This window comes from Emydura macquarii, unplaced genomic scaffold, assembly GCF_026122565.2.
Source record: "Emydura macquarii macquarii isolate MOO-44397 ecotype Brisbane River unplaced genomic scaffold, CSIRO-AGI_Emac_v2 contig_2699, whole genome shotgun sequence".
NCBI classification, from domain to species: domain Eukaryota; kingdom Metazoa; phylum Chordata; order Testudines; family Chelidae; genus Emydura; species Emydura macquarii.
Window position 1 is genome coordinate 1,674,249 of NW_027132836.1, and position 27,078 is coordinate 1,701,326.

The 27,078-nt window shown below is 35.7% G+C and overlaps 1 protein-coding gene across 1 annotated transcript in view; it reads left to right on the forward strand.

Moving 5' to 3' along the window:
- Positions 1-25,840, forward strand: part of LHFPL7 (LHFPL tetraspan subfamily member 7) — a 138,845-nt gene extending 113,005 nt beyond the window's left edge. Inside the window, exon 3 of the mRNA XM_067566035.1 lies at positions 22,213-25,840. Within this exon, the coding sequence (XP_067422136.1) occupies positions 22,213-22,439 (227 nt within the window). The 3' untranslated portion in view covers positions 22,440-25,840. The remainder of the gene's footprint in view (positions 1-22,212) is intronic.
- Positions 25,841-27,078: the final 1,238 nt, after the last annotated feature.

Consider the following 27,078-nt stretch of genomic DNA (forward strand, 5'->3'; position numbering starts at 1 on the left):
TTAGAAAAAGGGGTAAACAGTGAGGTGGCAAAATTTGCAGATGATACAAAACTACTCAAGATAGTTAAGTCCAAAGCAGACTGTGAAGCGTTACAAAGGGATTTCACAAAACTGGGTAACTGGGCAACAAAATGGCAGATGAAATTCAATGTTGATAAATGCAAAGTAATGCACATTGGAAAACATAATTCCATTGTGGATAGTTCTCTGAAAACATCCACTCAATGTGCAGCGGCAGTCAAAAAAGCTAACAGAATGTTGGGAATCATTAGAAAAGGGATAGATAATAAGACAGAAAATATCATATTGCCTCTTTATAAATCCATAGTACCCCCACATCTTGAACACCGCGTGCTGATCTGGTCGCCGCATCTAAAAAAAAATGTATTAGAATTGAAAAAGGTACAGAAAAGGGTAACTAAAATGATTAGGAGTATGGAAACACTTCCATATGTAGAGCGATTAATAAAACGGGGACTTTTTGGCTTGGAAAAGAGACGACTAAGGGAGGATATGTTAAGAGGTCTATGAAATCATGACTGGTGTGGAGAAATTGAATAAGGAAGTGTTATTTATTCCTTTTCATAACACAAGAACTAGGGGTCACCAAATGAAATGAATAGGCAGCAGGTTTAAAATGAGAAAAAGGAAGTATTTCTTCACACAACGCACAGTTAACCTATGGAACTCCTTACCAGAGGATGTTGTGAAGGCTAAGACTGTGAACGGACTTCAAAAAAGAACTAGATAAGTTCATGGAAGATGGGTCCATCAATGGCTATTAGCCAGGATGGGCAGCGGTTGCTGTTTGCCAGAGGCTGGGAATGGCTGACAGGATGGATCACTTGATGATTGCCTGTTCTGTTCATTCCCACTGAAGTACCTGGCATAGGCCACTATCAGAAAACAGGATTCTGGGATAGATGGACCATTAGTCTGACCCAGATGGCCATTCTTAGTTCTATTGTCTTTGGTGAGGGACTATGTCAAAGGCTTTCTGAAAGTCCTAGTACACTGTGTCCACTGGATTGCCCGTGTTCACACGTTTGTTGACACCCTCAAGGAATTCTAATAGATTGGTAAGGCATGAGTAACCTTTACAAAAGCCATGTTGACTCTTCCCCAACATATTGTGTTCATCTATATGTACGATAATTCTGTTCTTTACTATAGTTTCAACCAGTTTGCCTGGTACTTAAGTTAGACTTACCATACTATAATTGCCACAATCAGCTCTAGAATACAATTACATGATCATGAAATCAGAATTCTGATTTCATTTAACTGATATAGGACAGTCACATTCTACCACTCTTCTGAGACATAACTCTTCTCAGATAGGGCCTCGAGAGATGAATGCTATTAAAATCATTAAAGTAAGGAAAGAATTCATTAACATTAACCATTTTAGTTATTCACCTCCTCAAGTGGCAGATGTGAAATGTGCCATTTCTGGATTTTTCATTTAGGATACAAAAGAAAAGCAGGAGCCATATGTCCTGTCTTCTGTGTTGGGACTTTCTATTCTCTTCATAGATTTGATTATGTATTTAAAGAGGGGAATGGTCTAAACAGTTTGAAACTCTTGCCTCCAGTGGGACATTGAATGCAGACTGGGGTTCCTGATTAGTTCTGCCAGGAGGCACGTTGGTTCACAGTGATAGCAAATTAGTATTGCTTGATTAATCAGTTCTCACTAGGGAATTGCTCTTTCTGCAAACATTTTACTTTCATTAATAAGCCTACTACACTAAACCTGTTTCAGTGTACTGACAAATGGTAAGTAAATTATGCAAAATTTACTATATTTATCTGACAAATTTCTCTGTATCTCTTCCACTAACAGTGTAATTCAATATTTTCAGGTGATTAATGATGTAATTAAGTTAATTCTTCTGTGCTGCCCAATAAATCTGTTATTAACTCAGATGTCTTCTAAATGTTGAAGGATGTAGATGTTGTTTTTTTTACTTTTGACATCACTAAGGAGCATTAAACCATTGCACGTCTTGCTCATTAACAACTAAATATCATAAAAACACTATTTACTGGGCCATTATTTTTCGGTGTTATATCGAGAGACTTAGGAAATGTTTCTGTTGTTGCTTTGAGATAAAGAGCTAGATTCTGGCTTTTATTGATGCTGTTGTGCTGAATAATGGGAGGAGCTGCGCTGCATTAGCCAAACAGAGGCTCAGTGAGCCATTCTGCATACATAGGGCAGGCTCTGGGACAACAGATTTGTTATTGCTCCTTACATCTGGTCCAAAACAGAAGCAGTATATTATACCTGCAGCACTTGCTTCTAGGTAACAGCAAGCATGTGGGGTGGGGAACAGCACATTTGCAAGAGGCATGTTACTTAGTCCTCCCATTTAGCAATTAATTAATGAAGGACTGGGTCACCATTCTGCCAGCCATTTTCCATATAACTAAATATCTTGCTATTACATGGTACTTTCCATGTAATTAAATGGTCAGCAATAACTGATAGGATACTTCCTCATTCTGGTAACTTAATGATCTAATTCTGTGGCTATCTGGGTCTCTTGCTTCAAAGTGAGATACATTATTGTCTCTCAGTCAATAGTAAAAGGTCTCTTCCCTTTCCAGCCATGTACTGAACTGTGAGTTCTGAGTTCTGCTTTCTGAGGCCAGAGGGGATCAGCAGAGAGTCCAACAGCTTCATTCGTGAAAGCACCTTTTTGCTTTCCCTCCTTCAATAGTTGTTAACATGGATGAGTGTGTCACCAGTGCCCTAAGCCAAGAATCAGATGAGAAAGCAGGTGTTGCCCTTTGAGCACAACTCTTCCAGAGTCAAAATGTGTGAACTTTGCAATAGTCTTGAGCTCTGTTAGTGCAGGATGCAAGAATGGTGCAATCTAGGCCAATTTGAAAGGAAATGGGAAACAATTATCAATCATTTCAAAATAAATAACATAGACTTACCCCTCCCACTATTGCTAAGATTTATATATGTTATTGAAAACAAAAGGAAAGCATTAGGTATATGTATGTTCTTGTAGTTGAAGGATGTCAGCTTCTTGTAATAAATATTACAAGTAGACTACTTCCCAACTCTCCTTTGGTCATTGTTTAGACCATTTATATATATTCAACTATTCCAGTCTTTCTTTGTAATTCAATCCATGCAGCCTTGTAGCAACTTTTATTGCTCTTCTCTAAATGCCTTCAAATTTTGAATAGCTTTCTGACAAGGAGGGTCCCAGAACTGAACACAATGTTCCTGGTACAGTTGTACCAAAACTGTATAAACCAGGACTATTAACTCCCTGATCTCTTGTGGAATGCCTCTAGATATGCAGCCATACCACACTGCAAACTCATGTCTACTTTGCAGCTTCAAGAGAGCTTCACCCTAACTCTCTTCTGGCATTACTGCATTGAAACTTGGGGGGAGGAGAAAACCCAAGGAGCAGCTGCATTAAGGTGGGCTCTGTGACTGCATGCCCTTCATAGAGGGTTTCTCTTTGCAGGCATGTGGTGGGTTGGCTAATGGGAGGATGGCTGCTATAATAGCCATGATGCTGAGGGGCAGAGAAGGTTAGGAAGTTTGTGGAAAACCTGGGCCTTCCTAGGTGTCCTGAGTTCTATGTAGATCTAAGGCCATCTGCTGGTGTAGGGAGCTGAAACACCTGCCAACACACAGGAGGCAAATCTCCACACAAATTAGGAGGAAATGCCACTATGGAGTTTCTTGCTCCTTACACTTTTCTCACATAATGTAGAGTCTGGCCGTTTGATATTGTCTCATAATGGGCATATTTTATTTCTTTGTTTAAAGATGAATTGTAATGCAGGGCTTTAAAAAAATAAATACGTACAACAAATCTACTTGGATCTCAACATAAGGTTATAGACTTCAAAATGATAAATAAACACAGTTTAAAGGGGGACTGATTCTTTTTTTTTATTATTTTCACTATCCAAGACCTGTGCGTAAAAATCAGTCCGACTTCCCTGACCTTTAAATATTATAGGACTCTGCACTTCTTGCACTGCTTCATATGCTACCAGGAGAAACTCAAAACTCATAACTCAGGAATCAGCAGAAAAAAAAGAGGGACAGATTTTCAAATACTATATTTAAAAATGTGTTTATTAGAAATCTAAGTCTACACACGTTTTCTCCATGATTTGGAGTCTTAAGTGTTTTTTTAAAAATCCATTTATATTTTAAATAAGCATTTCAGTTCACCTTCAAGAAAGAAAGTCTATAAAAAACAAATAAATTTCAGTGTCAGAAGATCCATAGCGGCATTATTCCCTGTATTAATAAAACAAAGGAAATAATACAGATGTCCTTGAGAGCAACTGCTTCTTTCAGAGATAAGATGGTGATTAATTGAAAATTTGTTCTTGCCAGAGGTGGCTATCAAGTGAAAGTAAATAAATGGTATGGCTCCACTCTTGTAGTCTACCTGCAATAAATATTATTATTCTGGTAATAGGAAACAGTATAATGCCGGCCATTTGAAGGTTAAGATGCCAAAAACATCATTGCCCTTAAGGTTATTCTGTTGATGATTTGCTGTCATTTGCTATTATGCCATGAAAAATAAATGTCCTGGCAACTCATTTAATTTGATTCTAAAATAATTAGGAAAATATGACGTTCTTTTGTTATAAAGTTACTGCACCATGTCAGAATTAACAGGAAAGTCTAACCTCAGGAAACGGAATAGCTTTTCTGAAGCTGGATTTTAAAACTGATGTACTGTTGCATGTCTCAGAATGAAACAAGTAAATGATGTTAGATGCCACTCCAAGAGCAATGTGAAGATATCCATCTATCTATTTGTGTTTCAGCAGGAGACACACTTTTATATGAGTCAATAACCAGTGCTCCAGCATGATGCAGGAGGCCCCATGTCCTGCAGGAGAGTGCTATCCTTTGGATGAACATAAAACCAATGTCCAGGTTACTTGTGGCCATTACGGGTCTTATGGCAAAATTGTTAAATCTGATTTTCTGGTTAAATTCCAGCTTGGGAATTAACATTCTGTCTACCTAAAATTACCCCTATAATTTCAGCTAGAGACCATTTTTTTCTTCACATCATATTCTAAACTGTTGAGTGATATTACTGTGTGCTGTTAAACAACTGCAGTATTTCATGCCAGAGCTGCATACACCTTTAAGTGGTGGGTGAAATATTCCCAGTATTCTGGAAAGGTAATAGCCTATCCATAGGTAACTGTTACAAACACCTTTCATTGTAAAGACTTATATTAGCCCTCCAGCCATGCCCCACATATCTTTGGCTTGAAAGATGGCAGATCTCCTCTGGAGGCAAAGGAGAATATAAGTCAACAAACAATTTTTGAGTTACAAACTGTAAAAGAAGTATTCTGATTTAAAATTTTTACTTTTGCCTGTTTCCTTTTCTCCTGGTAGCTCCAGAATGGCTTGCTATTACTGCTATAAATTTTCCATGTATTTAAATCTCCTTGAAAACTCATTTGCCAATACTTAAGGAAAACAGATTATAAGAAAAGTTATTAATTATGAATGTTGTGGACTGTCTGGAGCCAAACTATGTACCCAGTAATTTCATCTGCAACCTTCTGTGTGATGGGGAAACTATGGGAGCCAGATCAGCTCCAAAAAAGTGAGCAGGCATTACTGTTTGATAGCTGTCTGGTGACCCTATAGTATGCAAATTGTATTGGTAAACCCAGTTTAATATGTAGCAGACATATGGCCATATCACTAAAACCTATCACAATTGGAACTAATTGACAGCCTGGTTATCTATTTCAACATTGCTGCTAAAGGCTGAATGCATGATGGAAACTAAATATCCCTCTACAGGTAGCCTCTTTTGGTCAGGTTTGAGGTACATTGGGGAGGCAATGTAGAGGCAAATTACACCATCGCTGCTTGTGCCTGAAGCTGTCCTGTGGATAGAGAAATAACGTTAGTCTCCGGAACAGTTACCCTTCATCAGCACTAAGTCTATTTTAAAGATGAGTTGAAGTGCAACCTTCTATGCGTAGCTTTTTTAATATTTGCAGTGAGTGCTTCATGGAAGCATATTTGCTTCATGGAAGAGGTGGTTTTCAAATCTGCCTGTACTGCACACACATACACATACATATATATAAAACACACCAAGATATTTATTTATGGGTTTTATATTGCACAGTAAAAATATATTAGCTAAGTTAGTCCATTAAGAAATATAAATGATGATCATTTGTAAGCTACATCATTTGAAGAACTGTGTCATAGTGTAATGAAAGTATTGGAGGGATATATTAACCTGATGAAGTAACTCATTAAATCCTTCAAAAGTATTAATGAAGAAAAAGGGATGACCCTTTTAGAATGACTGAAGAGAGGAACTTGTGCAATGGGGCAAACTTGATAAAAAGTGAACATATATCCAAAATCAGTTTTACTTAGTCAGTACATTTTGGCATTTCTGTTGCCATTATTTATTTCCAGTATGTAAATCTGAACAAGATACTTCTGCCTCAGAACCCACCTTTTTATTCTCTTTTACTGTGCATTGAAGTCATAAACCTGTGTTTATACCTTGGTGAGTTGTGACACGAATAACTGAAAAAAACATTGTGACTTTACTGCAGAACACAAGCAGGTACACCAGGAGACTGGGAAGAATAATATCTTTTTAAACAGAAATAATATAGCAAATTGCAACACTGACAAGGACAGTTATGAACAGTGAACTCTCTCTCTAGGTACTGATCTTACATTATCCCCATAGAAATCTGACCATATGTTTAAATAAGATACATTCCTGGTCTGAAAACCACTATACAAGATTAAGATGAGGAACGTAGAGAATGAGGGGTCACAATTTTCTGGGATACATGGATTCAAATTCTTGATTTAAGTCAAAAGTGTGTTTTGCAATTTCATCCTCATTTGTGCACTCAAGAAAATAACCATGGAAATCAGCAGAATTCAGTTGATTGGCAACTCCTGATCAAAAAAAGACTTATGTCTGGAATAGCAAGGAGTAGTGTAGGAATCACATCCCTTGACTGAGCTATGGTGAGGCCCTGACCTGGACTAGCAAGATATGGTGCAAGTCTGTATTCAAAGAGTCGTGAAAGCTCCAGGACTTGAGTATTAACCAGACAGGATTCTGGTGCATTGCCAGAAGCCTGCACGGTTCCTTTTTGAAATGTGCTTGGTTTAAGCCAATGCTGAGCACTAAATGAATTTACAAAAAAAAGGGAGCCAGGTTTTTTTAATTTGCAGAATAGCAATGTTAGAAGTCTTCCATATATTCAGGTAATGTTGCTAGAGTTTTAGAGGAACATACTCTCTACATCTGTAACTGACTTCAGTAGCATGCAGTCCACCATATGGGTAAGACTTGGTACCACCTGGGCCATAAAAAGAAAGGGGAGCTCTGGAACAGACAATTATTTCCAACGTTACTTGCAGAGTTGCTGATTTATGGTGTGTCAAAATCAGAAGCGTGAAATGAGGGCTGTTACAGAACTGTTTTTTATGATCAGAGGGCAGTATGCTTACTTCTCCTGAACGATGACATTTACAGAACTAGGACATTTGATAAATAGAAACCTCTGACTTTGACCCTTTCAAAGAGTTTTTATTACCAGATATGAAAACATGCAATTTGTTTCTCCCTAGTAATTCCTGAGCTCTGGGAAAAATGAACCTAGTCGTTTTGAGACTTAAGTCAATTAGGAGCAGGTTGTATGATACCTTTTTGTTTTAGGCATATATTTTTATGATAGCATTCCAAGTAAAATGTTATTCTGTCAAGGAGTCTAATCACTTTCAGCCATTTATGTAAAATACGTGCCTCAGAAAGACATAATGAATACAGTATCCCTGAGACTCGGGGATTCATAGAATCATAGAGTTGGAAGGGACTGTTGGGATGTGAAGCATTACTGTAACAAAGTGAGACATAGGCATCATTCTTGGGTACCAAGTCTCCCTTATACTTTTGACTAACCACCAGATAATATGCGTTTCAGGAATATAAGAGAAACAAAAATATGGAATGTGCAAAGTAAAAATATATTCACTATACTATTCTTTTACAATAAGGTCACTTCTGATGTAAGGGTGGTACTTAGTGGCTACCATCTTAATTATGAATCTATTTTCATGAATGTCTGCTCTGTATAATTTGTGAGTCTCAGAAGTCATTAAATATCTTGATGTAAACAGAGCAAATGTGTAGCATCAGAGCATAATTGAGTTTACACCCATGTTCAATGACCTTTGGACCCCAAGACATGTCCCAAATACCTAGTTAGGAATTTGTATTTGACAACTAGAGTAAGATCCAGATATCAGAATTTTGGGGCAAGATGTGAACTGCTGTAAGTTGAACAGAATTTGCATAAACTTTGTTAGTTGGCTCCTTTGGAGTAATACTGTACTATAATTTAAATAGTGCTGGAATATATACATCTAGACTCTCACCCACATTCTGAGTTGGAAAAACATGATGGATAATAGAAGCTCTTAACTAGCTGGAATTAAGTAAATTAAGATTGGGATAAATTTCAAAGGAGATGCATAAGAATTTAGCATCTTTATTTTCAGTTTTATCAAGGGGAACTAAGCAGCTAACCAATATGCAGTGCTGTAAAAGTGTTCCTTATTGTATGTAAGTAAAATAATACAAATACAATGTGTATTTCTTAATACCCCATTCTAATTTTTAATCAAAATGACAAAAAAAAAATCTGAGAACATGAACACCCACACATAGTCTGTACATAGTGTATTATATACCACTTAAAAGAAGCATAAATGAAAATGTCCCATTATTATAATAAAATATATTAATCTATCAATGTATTGTTTGGAAGATAATATGCTGTATATTATTTATATTATATGTTTTAAAGGTTCAAATAGAAAATGTATAATAATTTGAAGAAATAATACACAAGAGAAAATTGTAAAGGTTAAAATAAATTAGAGTGCCTCTAATTTACTAGACTTCTATAGCTCTCTGAATCTTCCATGGATTTAGTATGGTGATTCAGCTGGCTATTCTGAGACAAATTAGTTTTTGTATGTCCCTTTAGAGTCTGCTAAATAGGCTGTCTGTCTTTTAACCTTGTTGATGATAAAAAGCACTCACTCAAAGTAGTCCACACAATGCTAGATCATTTCACCCTTTTTGAATGTATGACATGAAACTCTATAACTGTATGATTAGATCCATAGATAACCAGATTATACTTATAAATCTTTTCTATTATTACCCACTCAGTTTGCTAAAACAGTGTAGTTTCATCATTTGTTTTCCTGTAGAAAACAAGTGAAATGTAATCTCAGAGATCACTGGGAATGCATTGGTTTTGTAGCCTTTCCTAAAGTTGTAGCTATCAGAGCAGCTGCTCAGCCCAATTAGTTTCATGTTACCTGCTTGAAGGGATTTTGTTCTAATACAATTATATTAAGACTCTGTCAATTTCCATTCACATTGTGGACCAGATTCTGCCACCCTTATTCATATTAAGTAATATCTTACTCCACAAAAATTGCCACTGAAAACTGTGGGACTATTCACAGAGTAAGCATTTGTCAACATGACAGAGTTGCACTGGTACAACTTTAATCAGCTTTTAAACAGATATAGTTAAATTGGTGCAAAAAGCTCCTATTTCATTATAAGAGTGGCTTGTTTTGATTTAGTTAAACTGTTCCTGATCCATTTCAGCTAAACCATGGTAAAATGAAACACTGAAATAAGATTGTCCACACAACTTTTGCACAAATTTAACATATATCAGTTTCAATTCACACCTTAAAGATACTGGTGCAACTTTCTCATGTCAGCAAGCTGTAACATACAACTCAATATGAGTAAGGCAGATTCTAGCTCTCAGGGTCTGAAAAGGTTTCAGTAAATAATAAATGTTTGCTTGATATTTAACTTTCAAGTAAAATCTTTATTGAAAAGTTTAGTTTGACAAATGCAGGGATTCCAGAAATATAATGATAGTACTTGTTATGCCTCCAGTCAGCATTTCCATTATAAAGTATCAGTTTTGCGTGGTTTATAACACATACATTTTAAAGGCCAAATGGTTCTCAAATTATTTACTGTTGTGGGCTGCATATTCATTCCCTCTGAAGCACCTGGCATTGGCCACTGTTGGAAGACAGGAGACTGGGGTCGATGGACCACTGGTCTTACCCAGTAGGGCCATTCTTATGTTCATATGTAGCTCTTTATGTATGGGCCACATCCATACAATATATATACTACCTGTATGGCCCTGAGGATCTCACATGGACCATAGCTGTCAGCTGATTGGGCTGTAAGCATCCCCTACGCCAATAGGGTGACCAGATGTCCCAATCTTTTAAGGACAGTCCTGATATTGGGGACTTTTTCTTATGTAGGCACCTATTACCCCCCCAACCCTTGTCCCAATTTTTCACACTTGCCATCTGGACACCCTGTGGGTCAGGAACCACTGAATTAAATTAACCCCAAGGTGTAACTTAATACAAGGTCTTAGCCTGCTTTTTTCTTTTCCAAAATGTGCTTTAAATTGTTTTGGTTATGTATAAATAATGAAAATGTAAAAGAAGAAAAAACCAAATGCAACTCACTAGTCAATGTGTTATATGTCCTCTTCTGTGCCCACTCCATACATCATGGGAGTCTGTTACAGCTCCCAGCTCATGCTTTTAGCTCTACAAGTCCCCAGTACCAGCAGATGTTTATTTAATTCCATATGGCTTGGTTTTACAGAATTAAATTTAACATTGGACCAAAACTTTCATATTCAAATTTAAGACATCAAAAATATTAAAGCATAAAGGGGAGAACGGACATCTTCAATATATTTTCTTATGTATTTGTTAAAATAGCAATGTGCACCTTTGTGTTTCTTGGATTTATAAATTAAAACAATCTGTTTCTAAATATTGTCTGGCCAGGAGTATGCTTGTTGATGGTTCCTCCTTCATGAACACCCATTTCCTGTGTATGCGGGGAGGGGCTAGAATTGGCTCTTGCCTCACAAGCACTGTCTCCCACTTGAATCTACCAAGCTCTAGAATGGGGGTGGGAAGAGGATAGCCCAAGGCCTTAAGAGAGTTTGTAAATTCATAGGTGTTGTGGCCAGAGGGGACCAATACGACTGTCTAGTTCGACTTCCTGCATAACACAGGCCAAAGAATCTCACCCAATAATTTTTGCATCAAGCCCATAACTTCTGTTTGAGCTACAGTGTATCTTTTAGCATGATACCCAGTCTTGATTTGAATACTTCAAGTGATGGAGGATCCAGAGCATCCCAATGCAGGGAGCTGCATTAATACTTCTGCAATCTCCTCCTTACTGGGGGCCTCCAGGGGTTAGGAGCTATCAGACCCAGGGTGAAGGGCTGATCATTCCATGGGAGTGCAAAGGTGCGACTGAGGGTGCAATGGGGGGGAGAGTGAGGGCACAAAATTCTTCACTCCAAATGAAAAGATCAAAGGAAAATTCTGCACCTTCCCAGGGGAGGTCTGCAGGAGCGGTGGATTTGGGCTTTGGTAATCAGTGGATAGCCCACACTTCCTTTAGAACTGTTATATTTTGTAGCCCATTGAACAACCTATATATTTTTAAAGAAGATCAATAAATATTTACTTATAGAATGATGATTAAATGATTTAGCAGATCAATGCTCCAACTTTTAAAAAAGACCCCTAAGTAGTAATAGAGTGTAATGTTTCTTAAGAAGATCAAAATAGGTATTTTTAAATGTATAGGTACATGTGAGTCAATGATGACATCACTGTTTAAACTTTATGAATACTCCTGCTTGGCATTCAATGCATGCAGCTGTTACTGAGAACTCTTGTATTACCTGATGCAGCTTCCACTTATGGGAGCTAAGTGAAATGGGGCAAAACCCAGTTGCAATTGCATATTTTCACAACTGAATATACCTCTTCTTCTCTAACCTCTGAGGACTACTGCTTGACTAGTTGTCATACTGTTCTACTGTCAGTCTTGAATCATTTCATGATCAATGCAGCAGTAAGATATTTTTATCTGATTTTGAATCATTCAAGCCAATCAGGCAAACGTACCATAAATACAGTTATATGTTATATATTTTTCTCTCCTTCTTTCTTTTAACTCTATTATAATAAAGCACAACATCTGTGATAAAGCAGCATTAAGGGATATTTCTGTAACACTGTTCATGCATTGATGCTTCGACCCAACAAAGTACTTAAGCACATGAGAAATTCCATTGAACTCAATGTGACTGTTCAGGTGCTTAAAGTTAAATGCATGCTCAAGTGATTTGCTGGAATAGGATGTTAGTTTCTCCATTGCAAGAGACTGCAAACAAGGAAATATTAAATACTTTGGGTTATATCCTGCACTCCTTATTGAGGCAAAACTCCCATTGAGATATAAAGTCAATCACTATACCTGCTACAGTAACTAAACTTGTGAGTTTTAGTCAGACCCTCAACATTTATTTTAACAAAGATTTTGGAGGTGTTATATAAAAAAGCTAACAAAGGAAATGTGCTAACAAAGAGTATTGACAAGCTACATAGCTTTTTTTATAACCACATTTGTATTATAACTGTTAAATGCTACCTTGTGAGTAACACCATGTAGTTGAGCTGGAAAAGAAATTGGCATAATCTTCAGTTAATTTGGCAACAACCCAGGACTGGTACAAATTCTCAGAATTACCACATGCTTGGCTGAAATTAAGCCAATGAAATAATTCTTTTCAAAAAGAGAGAATAGCTAAATTGTAATACAGTAAAAGTGGCTGTATCATTATTACTTGTTCCAGCTCTTTATTCAGCAACAAAAGAAGATAGCTACATTTTGATCCTACATATGTAGGCGTTATTGTCTCCATTCCCTGCTCTTCAGTTAACTTCCCTTTGATGAAATAATTGGTGGGGTGGTTTACAAGAGCTTGTATTATGGATACCTGACCTGCACCCACTTGTAGCTCCATGCAGAACAACTGCCTCCAATAATGGTCCTTGATTTTCACAGCCCTGAAAAGTTTATTTTCCATGATATCATGAGATTTTGTTTATTTTAGAAAAGGCAACCAGTTTCTTATAAAATAGTAATTTTTTAAAGTGTTTGAAAAAAGGTTTAGAGTTTACATTGAAAGTAGATATTGTCCATGTATTCTGTGAGAAAGGACTCCAAAGAAGGGACCACTTTTTAAATGGATATCTTCTGTATGTATCTAATCTATATCTCTATCTTGTGTACACTCTCATTTTATCAAAGCTTGCTATTTTATTCTACAAGACAATTCATCTTCAAGTGTCTACATTTGCATGTTTTTAATGGCAAATATATAATAAAGATGTTATAGCATGTTTTAGAAATCTCCCATATGCTTGTGAGGATAAAATTACACAGGGATTTTTTATTTTGCATATTAGTCTTTTTTTCAAATCAGACAGAGAAAAGTGCAAGTATAGAGGAAACACACCCTGGTCGAATCCATTGGTTTGATAATCACCTGAATGTTCACTGTCTTATGTCCTACATGTGAACATAGGCCTGTTCAGCAGTGCACAGAAGAAAGCCAGCCCCTGTGATAAGACTTCTAGTATTTAAATTCTTGCTGTACCGGCAACAAACACAAAACAGGCATGTTGCAACTCAACGGTGTCTGTTTCTTGTCTTTAATTTCTTTGCTGCAGTCACAAAAAGGGAGAAGAGAGGGAATACAGCAAGTGTCAGTTATTTACGTGGTAGCAAAGCATCAGATATGGTCCTTCATGGGATTTCTCTGGAAAAGTTTTAAAAGACCTGTTGCATTGAGAAGAAATATCAGGTAAACAAGAAAAACATAGATAATACAACAGAGGGTTGGAAGAATGGACATAAATGGTAAGCTGGATTCCCCTTGTTAATAAGGTAGGGGGATGTTGACAGGTGCAGGGCATTCTTTCTGCTGACTCTGGGACTGAGATTCAGGAATTTGTTTCTCTCCTCCCTGTAAGAAATACCCTAAATTTGGTGACCTTCCAGACATGTTACAAAAGACATCTGTTTGATAGAGTTTTTGGAGATTGCAGAGAATATACTTCCCAAACAATGAAGGGGCAAAGGAGTAAAAATAAGATTTTATTTTATTTTATTTTCAGTGAGGGAGAAGTTGGATGGCTGGCTATATTCCTGTTTGAATGATTATTTTAATGCTGCTGGGATTTTTGTTGTACTACTAATTATATGTTGGGGTGCCTAGCCTTGTATAGGTCTTTATTATTTACATCTAAATAAATAAAAATAAATAAATGTAAGGAAAAGTTTAAGAGAAGTTAATAGGGTGACTCAAGAGCTCTGTAGAAATTTCAGAGGAAGTAAGTTATCTGAAGTTGACTAAGAATGTATTATGAGAATTAACAGCCTTAAGAACAGCAAAAATAGGTTAGATACGAGGGAAAACTTCATAATGAGAGCAATTAAAAATACAACAGCCTGCTCAGTTAGATTAGACACTGTCATTGAAAATGTTCCAAAAAGAGATTAGATAAAACACTTGGAGAATAGTGTAGGTGGTAATCTGTAATAGCAATCGGAGAATGGATTTGCAGGCCTACTATAGGAATCCCTTCAAGCACCAGTTTGATGATTATATGAATCTCACTACAATCTTCCAACTAATCCAATTTAGTCAAAAGTATCAAGAGTATAATATACTCCTACAGTAGGCAAATTAAAATTCTAGGACAAACTAATCTCTTTACAGTAGGCACTTTCAGTGAAATGATTCCTGAATTCAGAATTTTATTCTTAGCTTTCAGTGTTTTGTCTGTAACAAGTAAATCGTTTTAATTTGAAATCAATAAAAGACTGATAACAGGGCTGTTTGCAACATACTGAAGTTGAGTTATTTTGTTTTATTTGCATATTCATATGTGAAACGGAGTGGAATGAAATGTGATTATTCAAGATTAGTCTTTTACCATAGTCCTTTTTGCTGTTACCTTTTACAAAAACCGTGGGCTAGATTGACTCCTTTGCTTTTGGAGCTCCAGCAGTCTGGAGTTGGAGTGACACAAGCTGTCCACAATCCTTTGTTCTTCAGTGCTGCCTTCTAAAAATGGGAGGCTTCACCCAACACAGTTTTGACCAGAGAGGCTCCAGCGGAGCCCTGAATTGATTTTAAGGCTGTCCTTCCCATGAACTATGGAGTTCAAATCCCCCTTGGGTGCAGCTTCTTCCATGTCCTGTTGGAGTGAATCTAGCTTCAAAAGTTAAAAACCAGAATGAGGCATTATTTTTTCAAGTACTTTTGTTTTTTTAAAACTCTCATGGAGAACAGAGCACAAATAACTGTGCTCCTTGGTAAATCTTTGTTTAATTTAGTAGATAACAGTATTCTGAAACTGATACATCCAAACCATAGCAGAGAATAAATAAACCCCTGCATTTTATAGGACACCTTGGTATTCCTGAGAAATGTTTGTATGTTGACTTTGTGCTGTGCTAAATTATTGGAACCATCAAAACGAATGTGTATATAGTCAGTGTACCAGTATGTTTGTCAGTTCATAAATTCCCCATGTAGTCTGTTGATCTCTGCTTCCATTGTCCAGAATTTAGAGATTAGATATTCAATATCCAAACTGACAGCGAGCATCTGATATGAAATAAAATCCTCCACCGATGCTTACAGATCTTGATAACAATGGTTTCCCACCTCTGAGTTCCCCTTTCTAATTCTTTTCAGAGTTTAAACTTAATTAAAGTGCCTTTTATAATTATTTTATTATAAAATATTTTGACGGGTTTAGGTGTAGTTTGTCTCAGACTGTTACTATTTTTATTGTTGAAGGAGTGCTCATTAGTGCACTTTATAAAACATGCACTCACACACACAGATATGCACACACACACACTAAATCATTCCAAGCAAATTACAGTTCAAATAATTTAAATCCAATGCACTGCACAACAACTCATAAGCAAGATGTGAATATATCACTGCCAGAGAGATAGCACAATAAAGTTTTATAGGTGAAAAAAGGTGGGCTAGGCCCAATCCATGAAGTTTGGTTCTAGAACTGAATTGGCATAACATTTGGGAGAAAATCCAGTTTGCCAATTTTTTGTCCTGCTTCTAATTTTAAGTAAAAATTCAAATGAGGGAAGTGAGCTCATAGAAAGTGGATGGCTGTTCCAAGCATAGAGTTGGCATAAAATGAAAGTCTGAAGCCAAGAGTGTGAGGAGACTAAAAAGACTATTATAGAGGACATAGAGAAAGGTAAAGAGTGGGAAGAGATGTAGGATGAATTGAGGACAAAAATGTAGGTATGGTCAGTGTTCTGTAGAGTCTTGAAGATGAGGAAAAGTTAGTGGAGGAGGGAGAAGATGATGTCAGAGCAGTACGTCAGTAAAATAATCCAAGAAGTAGCTTTTTAATAGCTTAAGAAGGAAGATAGAGAGGCCAGAGAAGAAAAAAGTGCAACAGTTTAGGAGCAAGATGCCTGAAGTATTGATAAGGGTTTAAAAAATGGTTATACCCTGAAAAATGACTTGTAAAAATAACATCCTGAGGTTTCACTGTTTATTGCCACTCAGTCACTGCATATCAAATGAGCCAACCTTACATGTAAAATCATTCTGAATATCAGCACTGCAAACTCAAGCTGGGATCTGAAGGGAAAGCTGTATTCTTTGCTGGCTTGTGCATTATAGTTTCTGCAATCAGAACTTAATTACAAATTCTGTTGATTATACATGAGCCAAATAAGGATGCAGCCTATTCTCTCCTAGCTCTATTGATTATCCAGAGAAAGTATTGAGAACTTAAATTTGATTCTGCTCCAGTTTTCATCAAGACCCCTATTAACTTCTCTAAGAGCAGGCCCTTATATTTTTCAAGAAAGCAAGCAGACATGGCCCTAAATGCATACAGGAAGCATATCAGTTGTCTAAAACAATGCTGTTTTTACTGTCAACATTTTCTGACAATACCTAACTTTAATCATAATCAAGACAATATTTAAATTTGAAGATTGGCCTTATTTTTGCTCAATTTGCACAATAAATCTCTGGAAAAGATGTATTTCCTCATTGGTGGTTTATAAACTAACAAGTTCCATTTAAAGGAAAAGGGAGGTCAAAGCAAGAGGCTAAACCCTGATGTGAAATACTTTTATTAACTGCGGCTATTTTCATTTATAGTTGCTATACTGCACTATACACAAATCTAAGCTTAACTAAAGGTTCTCTCACCTCTCATCCTGATAGATAAGGCTGTTCATTTACCCAGAAGCAGTGCTAGCCCTCTGGGGACCCTAAACAGGAATATTATTGAGCCCTCCTCCCCATTCTCAAAAAGTGAATGAGGGGCCCCTTGAGGTGCTCAGGGCCCTAAGCAATTGCTTAGTCTGCTTATGCCTAGCGCCAACACTGCATCTATCTCATCCTACACTTTAGGAGACTCAAAGAGCCCTGTAAAAAGAAGTGGAAAATAGGACTGGCTATCCACGGCTTTGCTGGCCATAGTGCCTTAGGAGAATTGTAGATGAGTGCCCTCTAGATACTGTATAGAGCATTGCAACTCAGTCAGCAGTTTTAAATCTGCTTTAAGTTAAATGAAAAATGTGAAAATATGTAATTAATTTTTAAAATAAAAAATAGTTGATTATTTTTTCTTTGGAATTTCCAGTATTATATAGTTCATTTCAGTTGTTCTGGATGATCGTAATCTAGGACGTCACATTCTATATAATATCTTCTGAAATAAACTTAGGCGACAGGATTTTCATCACTTCTTAACTAAGGAACTTAATGCAATGGAAGAACCAGTACATTGATAGAGCACTCTATTTTATTAGCTTTATTTAGAATATACCTTAAAATGAGAGAAAATTATGCTATTTTTCCTAAAACAGATTATGCTGATTGTAATCAGCAACACTAATTTAAAACTTTTTGTATAAAATGTACTGAATTTCATAAGTAGAAGTGCCTTCCTCTCTGATAGTATATATGTTTATTACAAAAAGAAATATATTGAAATTATATTAATATTTCAACTTGAAACCTCAAAACCCAGAAATTTGTTTTAAATTAAGAAAGAAACCCCTTCTGATTTCTTGTGTGCCAAGTGTCAGTCGAGAACCAATTTTTATGCCCAAATTATAAATCTTTTAAAAGAGAGGATTGCAGAGAGGAGACTATCAATATGGTTGAGGTATATGATACCAGTAAACTAAGGAGAAGATAGGGAAGAGAATGGGGAGAAACTGTTATTGTTTGGAAAAGTGGAAGGTTAGAAACCAGAAATAAACTGTGACCTTCTCCTGCTGAACGCGTGTATATAGACACAGCTATAAACAAACTTGCAGTCAGAACTGACTACTGAGAATTACTGGTAAGAACCCAACTGAGGAATTCTTAAAGGTAACAAAGATCATGTGTCAGCAGGATATTACAACAAAATAAATAATGTTTTTAATGAGGAATCTACATCTGATGAGAAATTAATGCAAATACTAATAAAAACCAAATCATCAGTCAAAACCATGTTAAGTAAAATCAAATTGTTTCTTTTCATACTGAGATTCTTAGAAATTCTGTGTGCTGCACGTATGGAATAGGGCCTAAAGTGTATTTTCGGTCTAATTTCATGATGGTTTATATGTGATAGACTTGAGGGGGGATACACTTGAGATAATAACAACACACTGACTGTTGATTTCTGACACATTTCAAATTGATGTTTGTTGTTTTAAAACCATGCAGAGGGATAAGTATTCTGTGAAGATGCTAACTGGAGCCCTACTGTTTCTTTGTGTATTCTCCCAGCTAACTGCATTGCTGATAGACAGCACTATTAAGCAGTCATTAGCACCACGTCTGAAAGCTTGGCTTCTGCAGATAATAACAGGCCATTCAGTATTCTAAGTCTTTTAGGGGCACAGTGTGGTTCATATAACTGAGTACAATGAGGTCGTTCTATGACAAGCCTGAGGATACAGAGCCACGAGCAACTTATTAGCCTATTTGATGTTAGAACAGATTCAAGTCTAACATTCCAGTGATTCCCCCCCCCCGCCTTCCCCCCCCCGAAAAAAGCTTCTATCATGAACTGAGACTACAAAACAACATCGAAATGTTGATATCACTGTATTGTAAAGTCTTCAAAATATTTCTTCTGAACTCTGTAGATAATGAAATGTATATGGACAGATATTTAAAAAGTAGCATTTGTCTGTTTTCTAAAAGTTAACAAAGTCACAGAAAAATAGTAAATATTAATGTAGCCAGTAATGTTCAAAGCAGTATTAAAATGATAAAAAGTAAAAATGGTCTGCAGAATTTTCCATGATAGTTTTTACTGTTTTGTTTCTGATTTCTGCAAAATTTGAGGCAGTGGCTATTTTTGCATTGACAATATGCATGAACTGAAATGTTAAACTCTAGAGCTACCTTTTGCTCAGAACTATTCCATTTTCACTCAGAAAATGGGCTTATTTTTCTTGGGAAAGGAGCCCTGTTTTTGAATGAAAATTTTGTGATATGTACTGAGTTTTTCAGCAATCAAATTTCTTCATGAATGTGAAAAAATTCACTTTTGATTATGAATATTTTGCATATCCAGTTATCATCATAAACTGGACAATTCTGATAAAATAAATTATGCTGCTTGTTAGTTGCAGTGCACAACAGTATTAATAAGTAGCTATCACAATACATGTGGATTATAGGTTGAAATAAATTAATATATTTTCTACTTTAATACCTTAACTCTTACAATACCTTTTAAAAATGCTAACTGTATGAAAACTGGCCATTCTGGTAATGATGGTTCTTCTTCAAGATGACTTCTGCAAATTATAATTTGTGGGATGTGTCCTCAAGGCACTGCAGCACTTTGGAAAACTTGAAAACAGTAGTCATCGGGTGTCGTATGAGTGTCATCTCATTACACTGAACTTTCAGAGCTGAGAATATTCAACTGACTTATGGGTCCCAGCTACCTCAGTTCCTTCTCTTCCATTGTTTGAACTCAGTGCCCTTAGCTAGATGTGTGTGTGAGGTGTATGAGGGCATGTACATTTAATTAGGTTATTTTAAATTTTAGTTTTCATATTAATTTTAATCATTTAATATGCTTGTAGTAGTTATTAAGACTTTGCATTTGATGCAGTCTAATTTCTTTGCAGTATGGCTTCAGCTTGGGAAAAGCTCCTATGGTGGATCTAGGCTCTCAGAGGTCTGGATTCAAGAAATGTGCATAGTCTCTCTTCATCTTCCTGGTGTCTGATGCACGCACTTGAAACAGTATCTGCATAGGAGTTGGGCCATATCCCTAACTGGAGCTCGGTGTGGCTCTTTCACACCCTGAGCTGGAAAGACCAGCAGCCAATGGTCCCAAATACACTAGGAGTAAACTGAGTTAGCTAAAACTGTTCAAATCAAGTGATCTTAGAGTATGAATGAATCAGACCTGTTGACTTCAAATAGCTTACAAGCTTTCTAAAGAATTCTTTGGTAGCAAAATAAACTAATAAGATAGGTATTTGCTTACATCTTTCTTAGAGTAAGCCTCTTATAATTTACAGCTGAAGTAACTTGTCCATTAGTATGGTGTATTAGTCTTAAATAGCACAGTACGATTACAAATGCTTGTAACAGTCATGGAACTGTTTAAAATGTTTATTTTACCATTTTAATGGTTCATTCAATATTTACACATTATGAATAATCTATCAGTTACACTTAACTGTAGTTAATTCTGATTTCCACTTATTATAGAAACTTAAACTGTTCCACCATGAATTCAAACCAAACACTGGGTAATACATTACAGACATCTTTTAAGCTTCTGGGTTTTTGGTATTTGCTTGCTTTGTTTTTGAGCGGGTGAGGGAAAAGGGAGGGGATCTGTTTCGCAATATCATTTGATTTACAAGATAATACAATTTTCAAATAGAATAACAGATTTTTTTAGATCCAGCTATTCATTATTTATTGTGATGCATAAAAGGTAGAAGAAAGAAGAAAAAAATATTGATTTATAAGTGGCAATTGTACTTTCCAACAAATGGTTATACACAATGGGTTGGACTTTCCAACGCAGCTAGATCTGACTTAACTTTGCTCCTTTTGACTTCAATGGGAGCAAAGTTAAGTCAGCCCTGGGTGCTTTTGAAAATTCCACCAATGTATTTTTAGAGTATTTTTCTGCCTATTAATACCCTGATTTACAATTTGGACAATCAAATTACACATACCCAAATATGGAAAAGCAGTTTTGTATATTAACAAATTACGTACCCATGACATTAAAATATGAAAAATTTTCATTATATATTGCGGAAGCTAGTTCTTGACTTCTACTAATAGCTAACTGGCAATGATTTTTTCTTTAAGTAGTATAGTTTCTATCTACACCATCTGCTGAATAATGCAGCATAGATAACAGTTCATCTGATATATTTGTTTATCTGTGTAATTGTACTCTTTGTCTTACACATTAATGTTAAAAGAACAATAACTGTTGATCACAGATGCCGTGATTTGCAACTACAAGGCACTTTTTACTTACAGTCCTATTAGTTTAACATGTAACTCAAGAAGAGTATGGCAGAATCTTTTTTATTTTTTGAAAAATGTGAAAGGACAAAGCATTAGGAAAAATACATCAAAAGGTGAAAACAACACTGAAGCCAAATACTATTCATCACGTGTCATACAAGTTTAGGGCTCAATTCACAACTTTCTGCTTAGTGCCAGTGAGGTGTTTGAAAATAGCTACATCTTTGCATACATTCACCATGTAATTATATATCATTCCTGGTCTTCTCACTATGATTTCTCCCTACAGCTACAAAGGTCTAGTAAGGCCTAAACTGGGGGTAAAAAAAGAACCAGCAGAATGAACAATTTCAGGTAGCAAGCCCAATGATGTCATTTCAAGAAAGGACTTGAACTTTGTGTTATTTGTACCATCTTTTCATTCTACTTTAGGCTCATCGGCTCACGTGCTACTGTATGTACAAAATTTCTATCCCAGAAAAGTTGATAATGAAAAAAGAAAAAAAATCTGAGACAAATCATAGTCTTTTTTAAGTCGGTGGAAAAGTTGCCATTGGCCTGAACTAAACCAAGATTTGCCCACTGAAAATAAAAAATATTTTTCAAATGAATTCAGTGTTTATTAAAACTTGATTTCTCTTTTTTTTCCTCTAGTGTTCATCATGGCATCTGGACTTTTGGTTTATCCTTTTGGTCTCAACTCTGCTACAGTGAAGAAATTCTGTGAGAATTCAGGCATCTACTATGCAGGAGACTGCCAGATTGGATGGGGGTACATGTTGGCAATTGTTGGAGTCATGTTATCTGTCTTTTTACCATTCTTTGCAAAATATGCACCAAAAGAGCACATATCTCCAACTCCAATACCTACTATTTTATAGTATTTTATTAGTATTTAACAACAAAACATTCCTGTCTACAATCAATGGCAGAAAGTATTATAGCACTTCCTTTTAGCTGTATGGCTTAAAAAAAAAAAAAAAAAGAGAGAGGGAGAGAAAGGGTCAGAATCACAAAGACCAAAAGTGCATTGATAGTCTTCCGTAAGCATGAGAAGCTAACACTCTGGAACTGAAATAAGATTAATTAGCAGCCTTTATACTGCTCTAAACTTATAATGGCTTAATGCCTTAGTCAAAAAATCTGTTTATCCTCAAAACATCTGTCTACCTCCCAAACAGTTTAGTTTATGTCTCAAAACAGTAAACCTGTTAAAAGCCTCAATTCTCTTTTATATGTTATTAAATGTCAAAACTTTTATGAACCCAATAATTTTAAATCTGATAATGATATTTTGTTATAATTATTATGAGTGGGGAAAAGCCTGCTAGTAACCATGGTCTAAAATGAAGCTTATCTATGGAAAAAGTTGTATGCAAGAACAAGTGTGTTTGTTTGTTTGTTTTTAATCAGTGCATATTAGGAGTGTGTCCAAATATTGTCATTTGTAGGCACACTTTTTAGTACTGGTCTAAAAATTGGGAAGTATAGCCTCCATAGAGATTGCTATACATTTTAGCTCACTTTTTGCTAAAAAGATCTAACCTTTTCAAAAAGCTCAATATTAAAATAGTTTAAAAAGGAGAAAAATATATTAAGAGGAGAAGTGCATTTGTTTTACCATAGTTCTTGGATTATAATTTTGCATAGAATTATATACAATTATTTATAGTTTAGGGTTTTTATAAGCCTGTAATGTAAAGACTTCATTTACAAAACATACGTGTCTGATGGCAAAGCTCCTTGTATACATTTCATCATGATGCAAAGCAGAAAGGACCAGAGTATAATAGCCTTACACATGCTGAATAGTATCTTGCTCTATGAGAATGTGATTTCTTATGGAGTAAAATACTACTCAATGTGAGTATGCATGGCAGACTCTGACTCAATATCATCCAATGTAATGTTGACTAGAAAAAAAGCCACATCTGATGGGTATTTTTTGTGTGAAATTTATGAAGTCTAGTTCTAGCAATGGCATTTTTAGTTTCATTACCACCAAGGATTCAAACAAATGCACCACTTGCCTTAAACAAAAGAATGATTGGGTTCTAATATTACTCCATTGCCATATTTCTCCTTTAAAATTACAATAAAATTTCTATCCGATACCTAGGTCATCAGGATGTTATTTATTTTTAATATTTACTAGTAAAGAACTGAACCTCTTAGATTATATTTTAATACTGAAACTTACTTTTCAGCTTTTTATTTTGTCCTGTGAACCAACAGATCATATCTGTCATCTTTGTTAGTTGTATGCAATGTTGTTGTATCCATGTTGGTCCCAGGATATTAGAGTGACAAGATGGGTGAGGTAATATCTTTTATTGGACCAACTTCTGTTGGTAAGAGAGATAAGCTTTCAAGATTACACAGAGCTCTGAAAGAAGAGCTGAAGAAGAGCTCTGTGTAAGCTCAAAAGCTTTTCTTCTCACTAACAGCAATTGGTGCAACAAAACGTACTACCTCACCTACCTTGTCTCTCTATCTTTCTTAGTTATTTACTGAAGCCTGAGTAATGGTTATTCCTGGATTTCTTCTTTTGTGAAAAATGTGTGTGAAGGGACAGATAAAGAAATGTTGAGGAAGTAGAAGAAAATGGAAACTGATAGAACAATCACTTTACTTTATTCCAATACATATCAAAGTATTATACAATCTTGTTTGCATTTTTAAGCCTTCCAAACTCACATTAATTAAGCATTAAATTATTTTCAAAAGTAGTTGACTGTTGTTACAGCATCATGAGCTCCAAAGGGCAAATTATGCATATAAACTTATTATATAATTCAGTTACATTAATCATGTTTGAAAATGCATATTTCAAACCTGAATAAAGTAAATAGAGAGAGCTGTATGGTTTTGGTCATAGAGTAACTAAATATTTAACAAAAATGAGGCTGAAGGAATTTCCTCTGCCCTCTTAAAGAAGACAGGATATATTTCAGTCTTCTCTGTATGTAGCATGTAGCATTTTTAGTAGTGTCTTATGCACTTCTTTTCATAAATTGCTGGAATAGATTGGAAAGCTTCATATAAAATTCAGAAGGTAAAAAGTGAGAAAATAAACAGGTAAAAAACCCATAATCACAAGTAAAGAGAGAGATGCAGGCTTTTCTTTCCTAACCAACCTGTGCCTTTACAATAGAACAATTATACAAGACATGATCAATATATAAAACATTCTCATCAACCACTGAAAATGTTATACAATGTGTAAAAATTGTATTCTGTGGGTTTTTCTCTGTTTTGTGTAATGTTTATGACTGTTCACTTAATGTTTCACTAGAAAAAGTGATTTGTTAGTGTAAATTAGAAAACATTTTTGCAAAGATTTTAATTGCTTACCAAAAGTAAAGTTATTTTAGATTTCTATTAATACCCATAATATATCTAGTAGACACAGAGAGTCCATCCTGTCACCACTTATAAACATAACTTCACTTGTGTGCAGAATTGTGCCCATCAGTAATCCCATTGAAATCAATAGGATTAAATATGTGAGTAAAGTTATTTACATGTGTAAATTTTTGCAGGATTGGACCCCTAGTTTGAAATTCCTTTATAACTTTCACTATTTTCTCAGTAGGGGTCTTAACATTTACAATATTACTGTACCAAACTACTTATTGAAAATTTATTTTCAGTGTTTTAAACAAAATAATCAAGTTAAAAACTCAAGTTTTTCCCACAGCATCTTCCACTTTCTAAGAAAGAGCAAAACTAATGCCTCCATATTGAACTTCCTTTCTATAATTTTAAACATTGAAAGGAAATAACGTAAACTTAATGGAGACTGGTGACATGTAAAATGGGGTACACAGAACTACCATGCAAAAGGTGCATGTTCAGAGCCAAATTATAACTGCTAGTAGAAATCATACTGTAAGTGACTCAGAACAGAGTAAGTGAAGCATATATTGCTGAATCTCCTTTGGAACTTAAATGTGGGGAATTACTACCAATACATTTGCTAACACTGATAGATCACTTTTCTAATGAGGATTGTCTGTGAGTTATATTGTGTATAATAGTTTTCTTGTTAAAAAACCAGAAAATTTACTGGATCAGGTTCAAGTTTTATTCTAAATATATAATTTTTTAAGTGTAACTAAAAGCTGTATTTTCCATTACTGTGTTTCTGCATTGACTAGCTGGCTCCTTTTTAGAATATTAACTGTTTTCTGTATTTGACTTGTTGAATAAAATATTTCAATTATTTTAAATGTGAAATTTACAATTGCCAACACTGTATAATAAAATAATTCACACTGTTCACTATTTCATGACTTTGCTTTTATTTTACAGTTGCAGTCAGATCTGATGCACACAATTACTTTAAGGAAAGAGACTGAGGGTTAAGGAAATGGCAACAATAGGAATAATCTATATAGGTGTCTGTGTACAGGAGCATAGGCATATAAATATATAGTCCGTGATCACTGGCCTGTACAAATAATAATCCAGTTGTTAGGCTGTTATCCTGGGACTTGGGAGAACCAGGTTCCGTTCCCTACTCTTTCCTCCACCTCCTGCCCAGCCTTGGGCAATTCATTTACTGTTGCTGTGTCTCAGTCGCTCATCTGTAAAATAAGGACAATAGTACTTCCCTACTTCCCATGGGTGTTGGGGATACATTAAAGCTTGAGGCAGTTGGGTACTACAATAATGGAGACCAGATAAATACCTAAAATAGGCTTCATCCCAGAACATCTCAGCAGTGCCTGTTACATTGTCCTGTAGAAAAGCTTCTACATGGGTTTTTGGAGAGCCAGAAAAAGGAAGGCAACTTCTGCAGCCTCATTTCAATGCTGGCCTCAACTTTTCTGACAGATACCTATTTTGCAGACTTAAGTGAGACTACAGGAGTGAATAGGCTTTGCGCTGATTTTCATCCAGTGTTCAGAGCCAGTTAGAATATAAGTGTACATATGATTTATGTTTACCACCAATGAAAATCAATTTAAAAAATATTTATTCTTTATATGAAATATAGGGTTAATATTTTGAAATAAAAGTAGTTATTTTATCAAAAATAATTTCTTGGAACAAATGTAACTAAAAAGAAACAAACTCGTTTAGAATTGATTTTCTGATTTTTCTAAGCCATTTAGGTTAATGATGAAATTAGTTCCTTATTTTACTCCTGTTACTTACACTTGCCCTGAATGACCATATATATAGCTTGGAATTCAGGAAAATGTATTTAATTCTCAGTAAATTTCTGACTTGAGGATCCATAGGATCCTCCTATGGATAAACCAACAGGCAACGCCCAAGGGGATGAAAATGGTCTGAGGATCCTGTCGATCATTTCTTTGGGTGAACAGGATTCCCCTCCAGGTGGACAAAGGATTCAGCCCTAAACCCTCAGCTATTTTGAGATCCTCTACAAGCCAAGACCATCTATGGAGAGTCCCCAGGCTTCTGCATTTGCTCCAGCCCATGATTCTCCCCTACTCCTTTCCCCTTAAAGGGCTAAGGCTAAATTATTAACTCTTCAATGGATTGCCT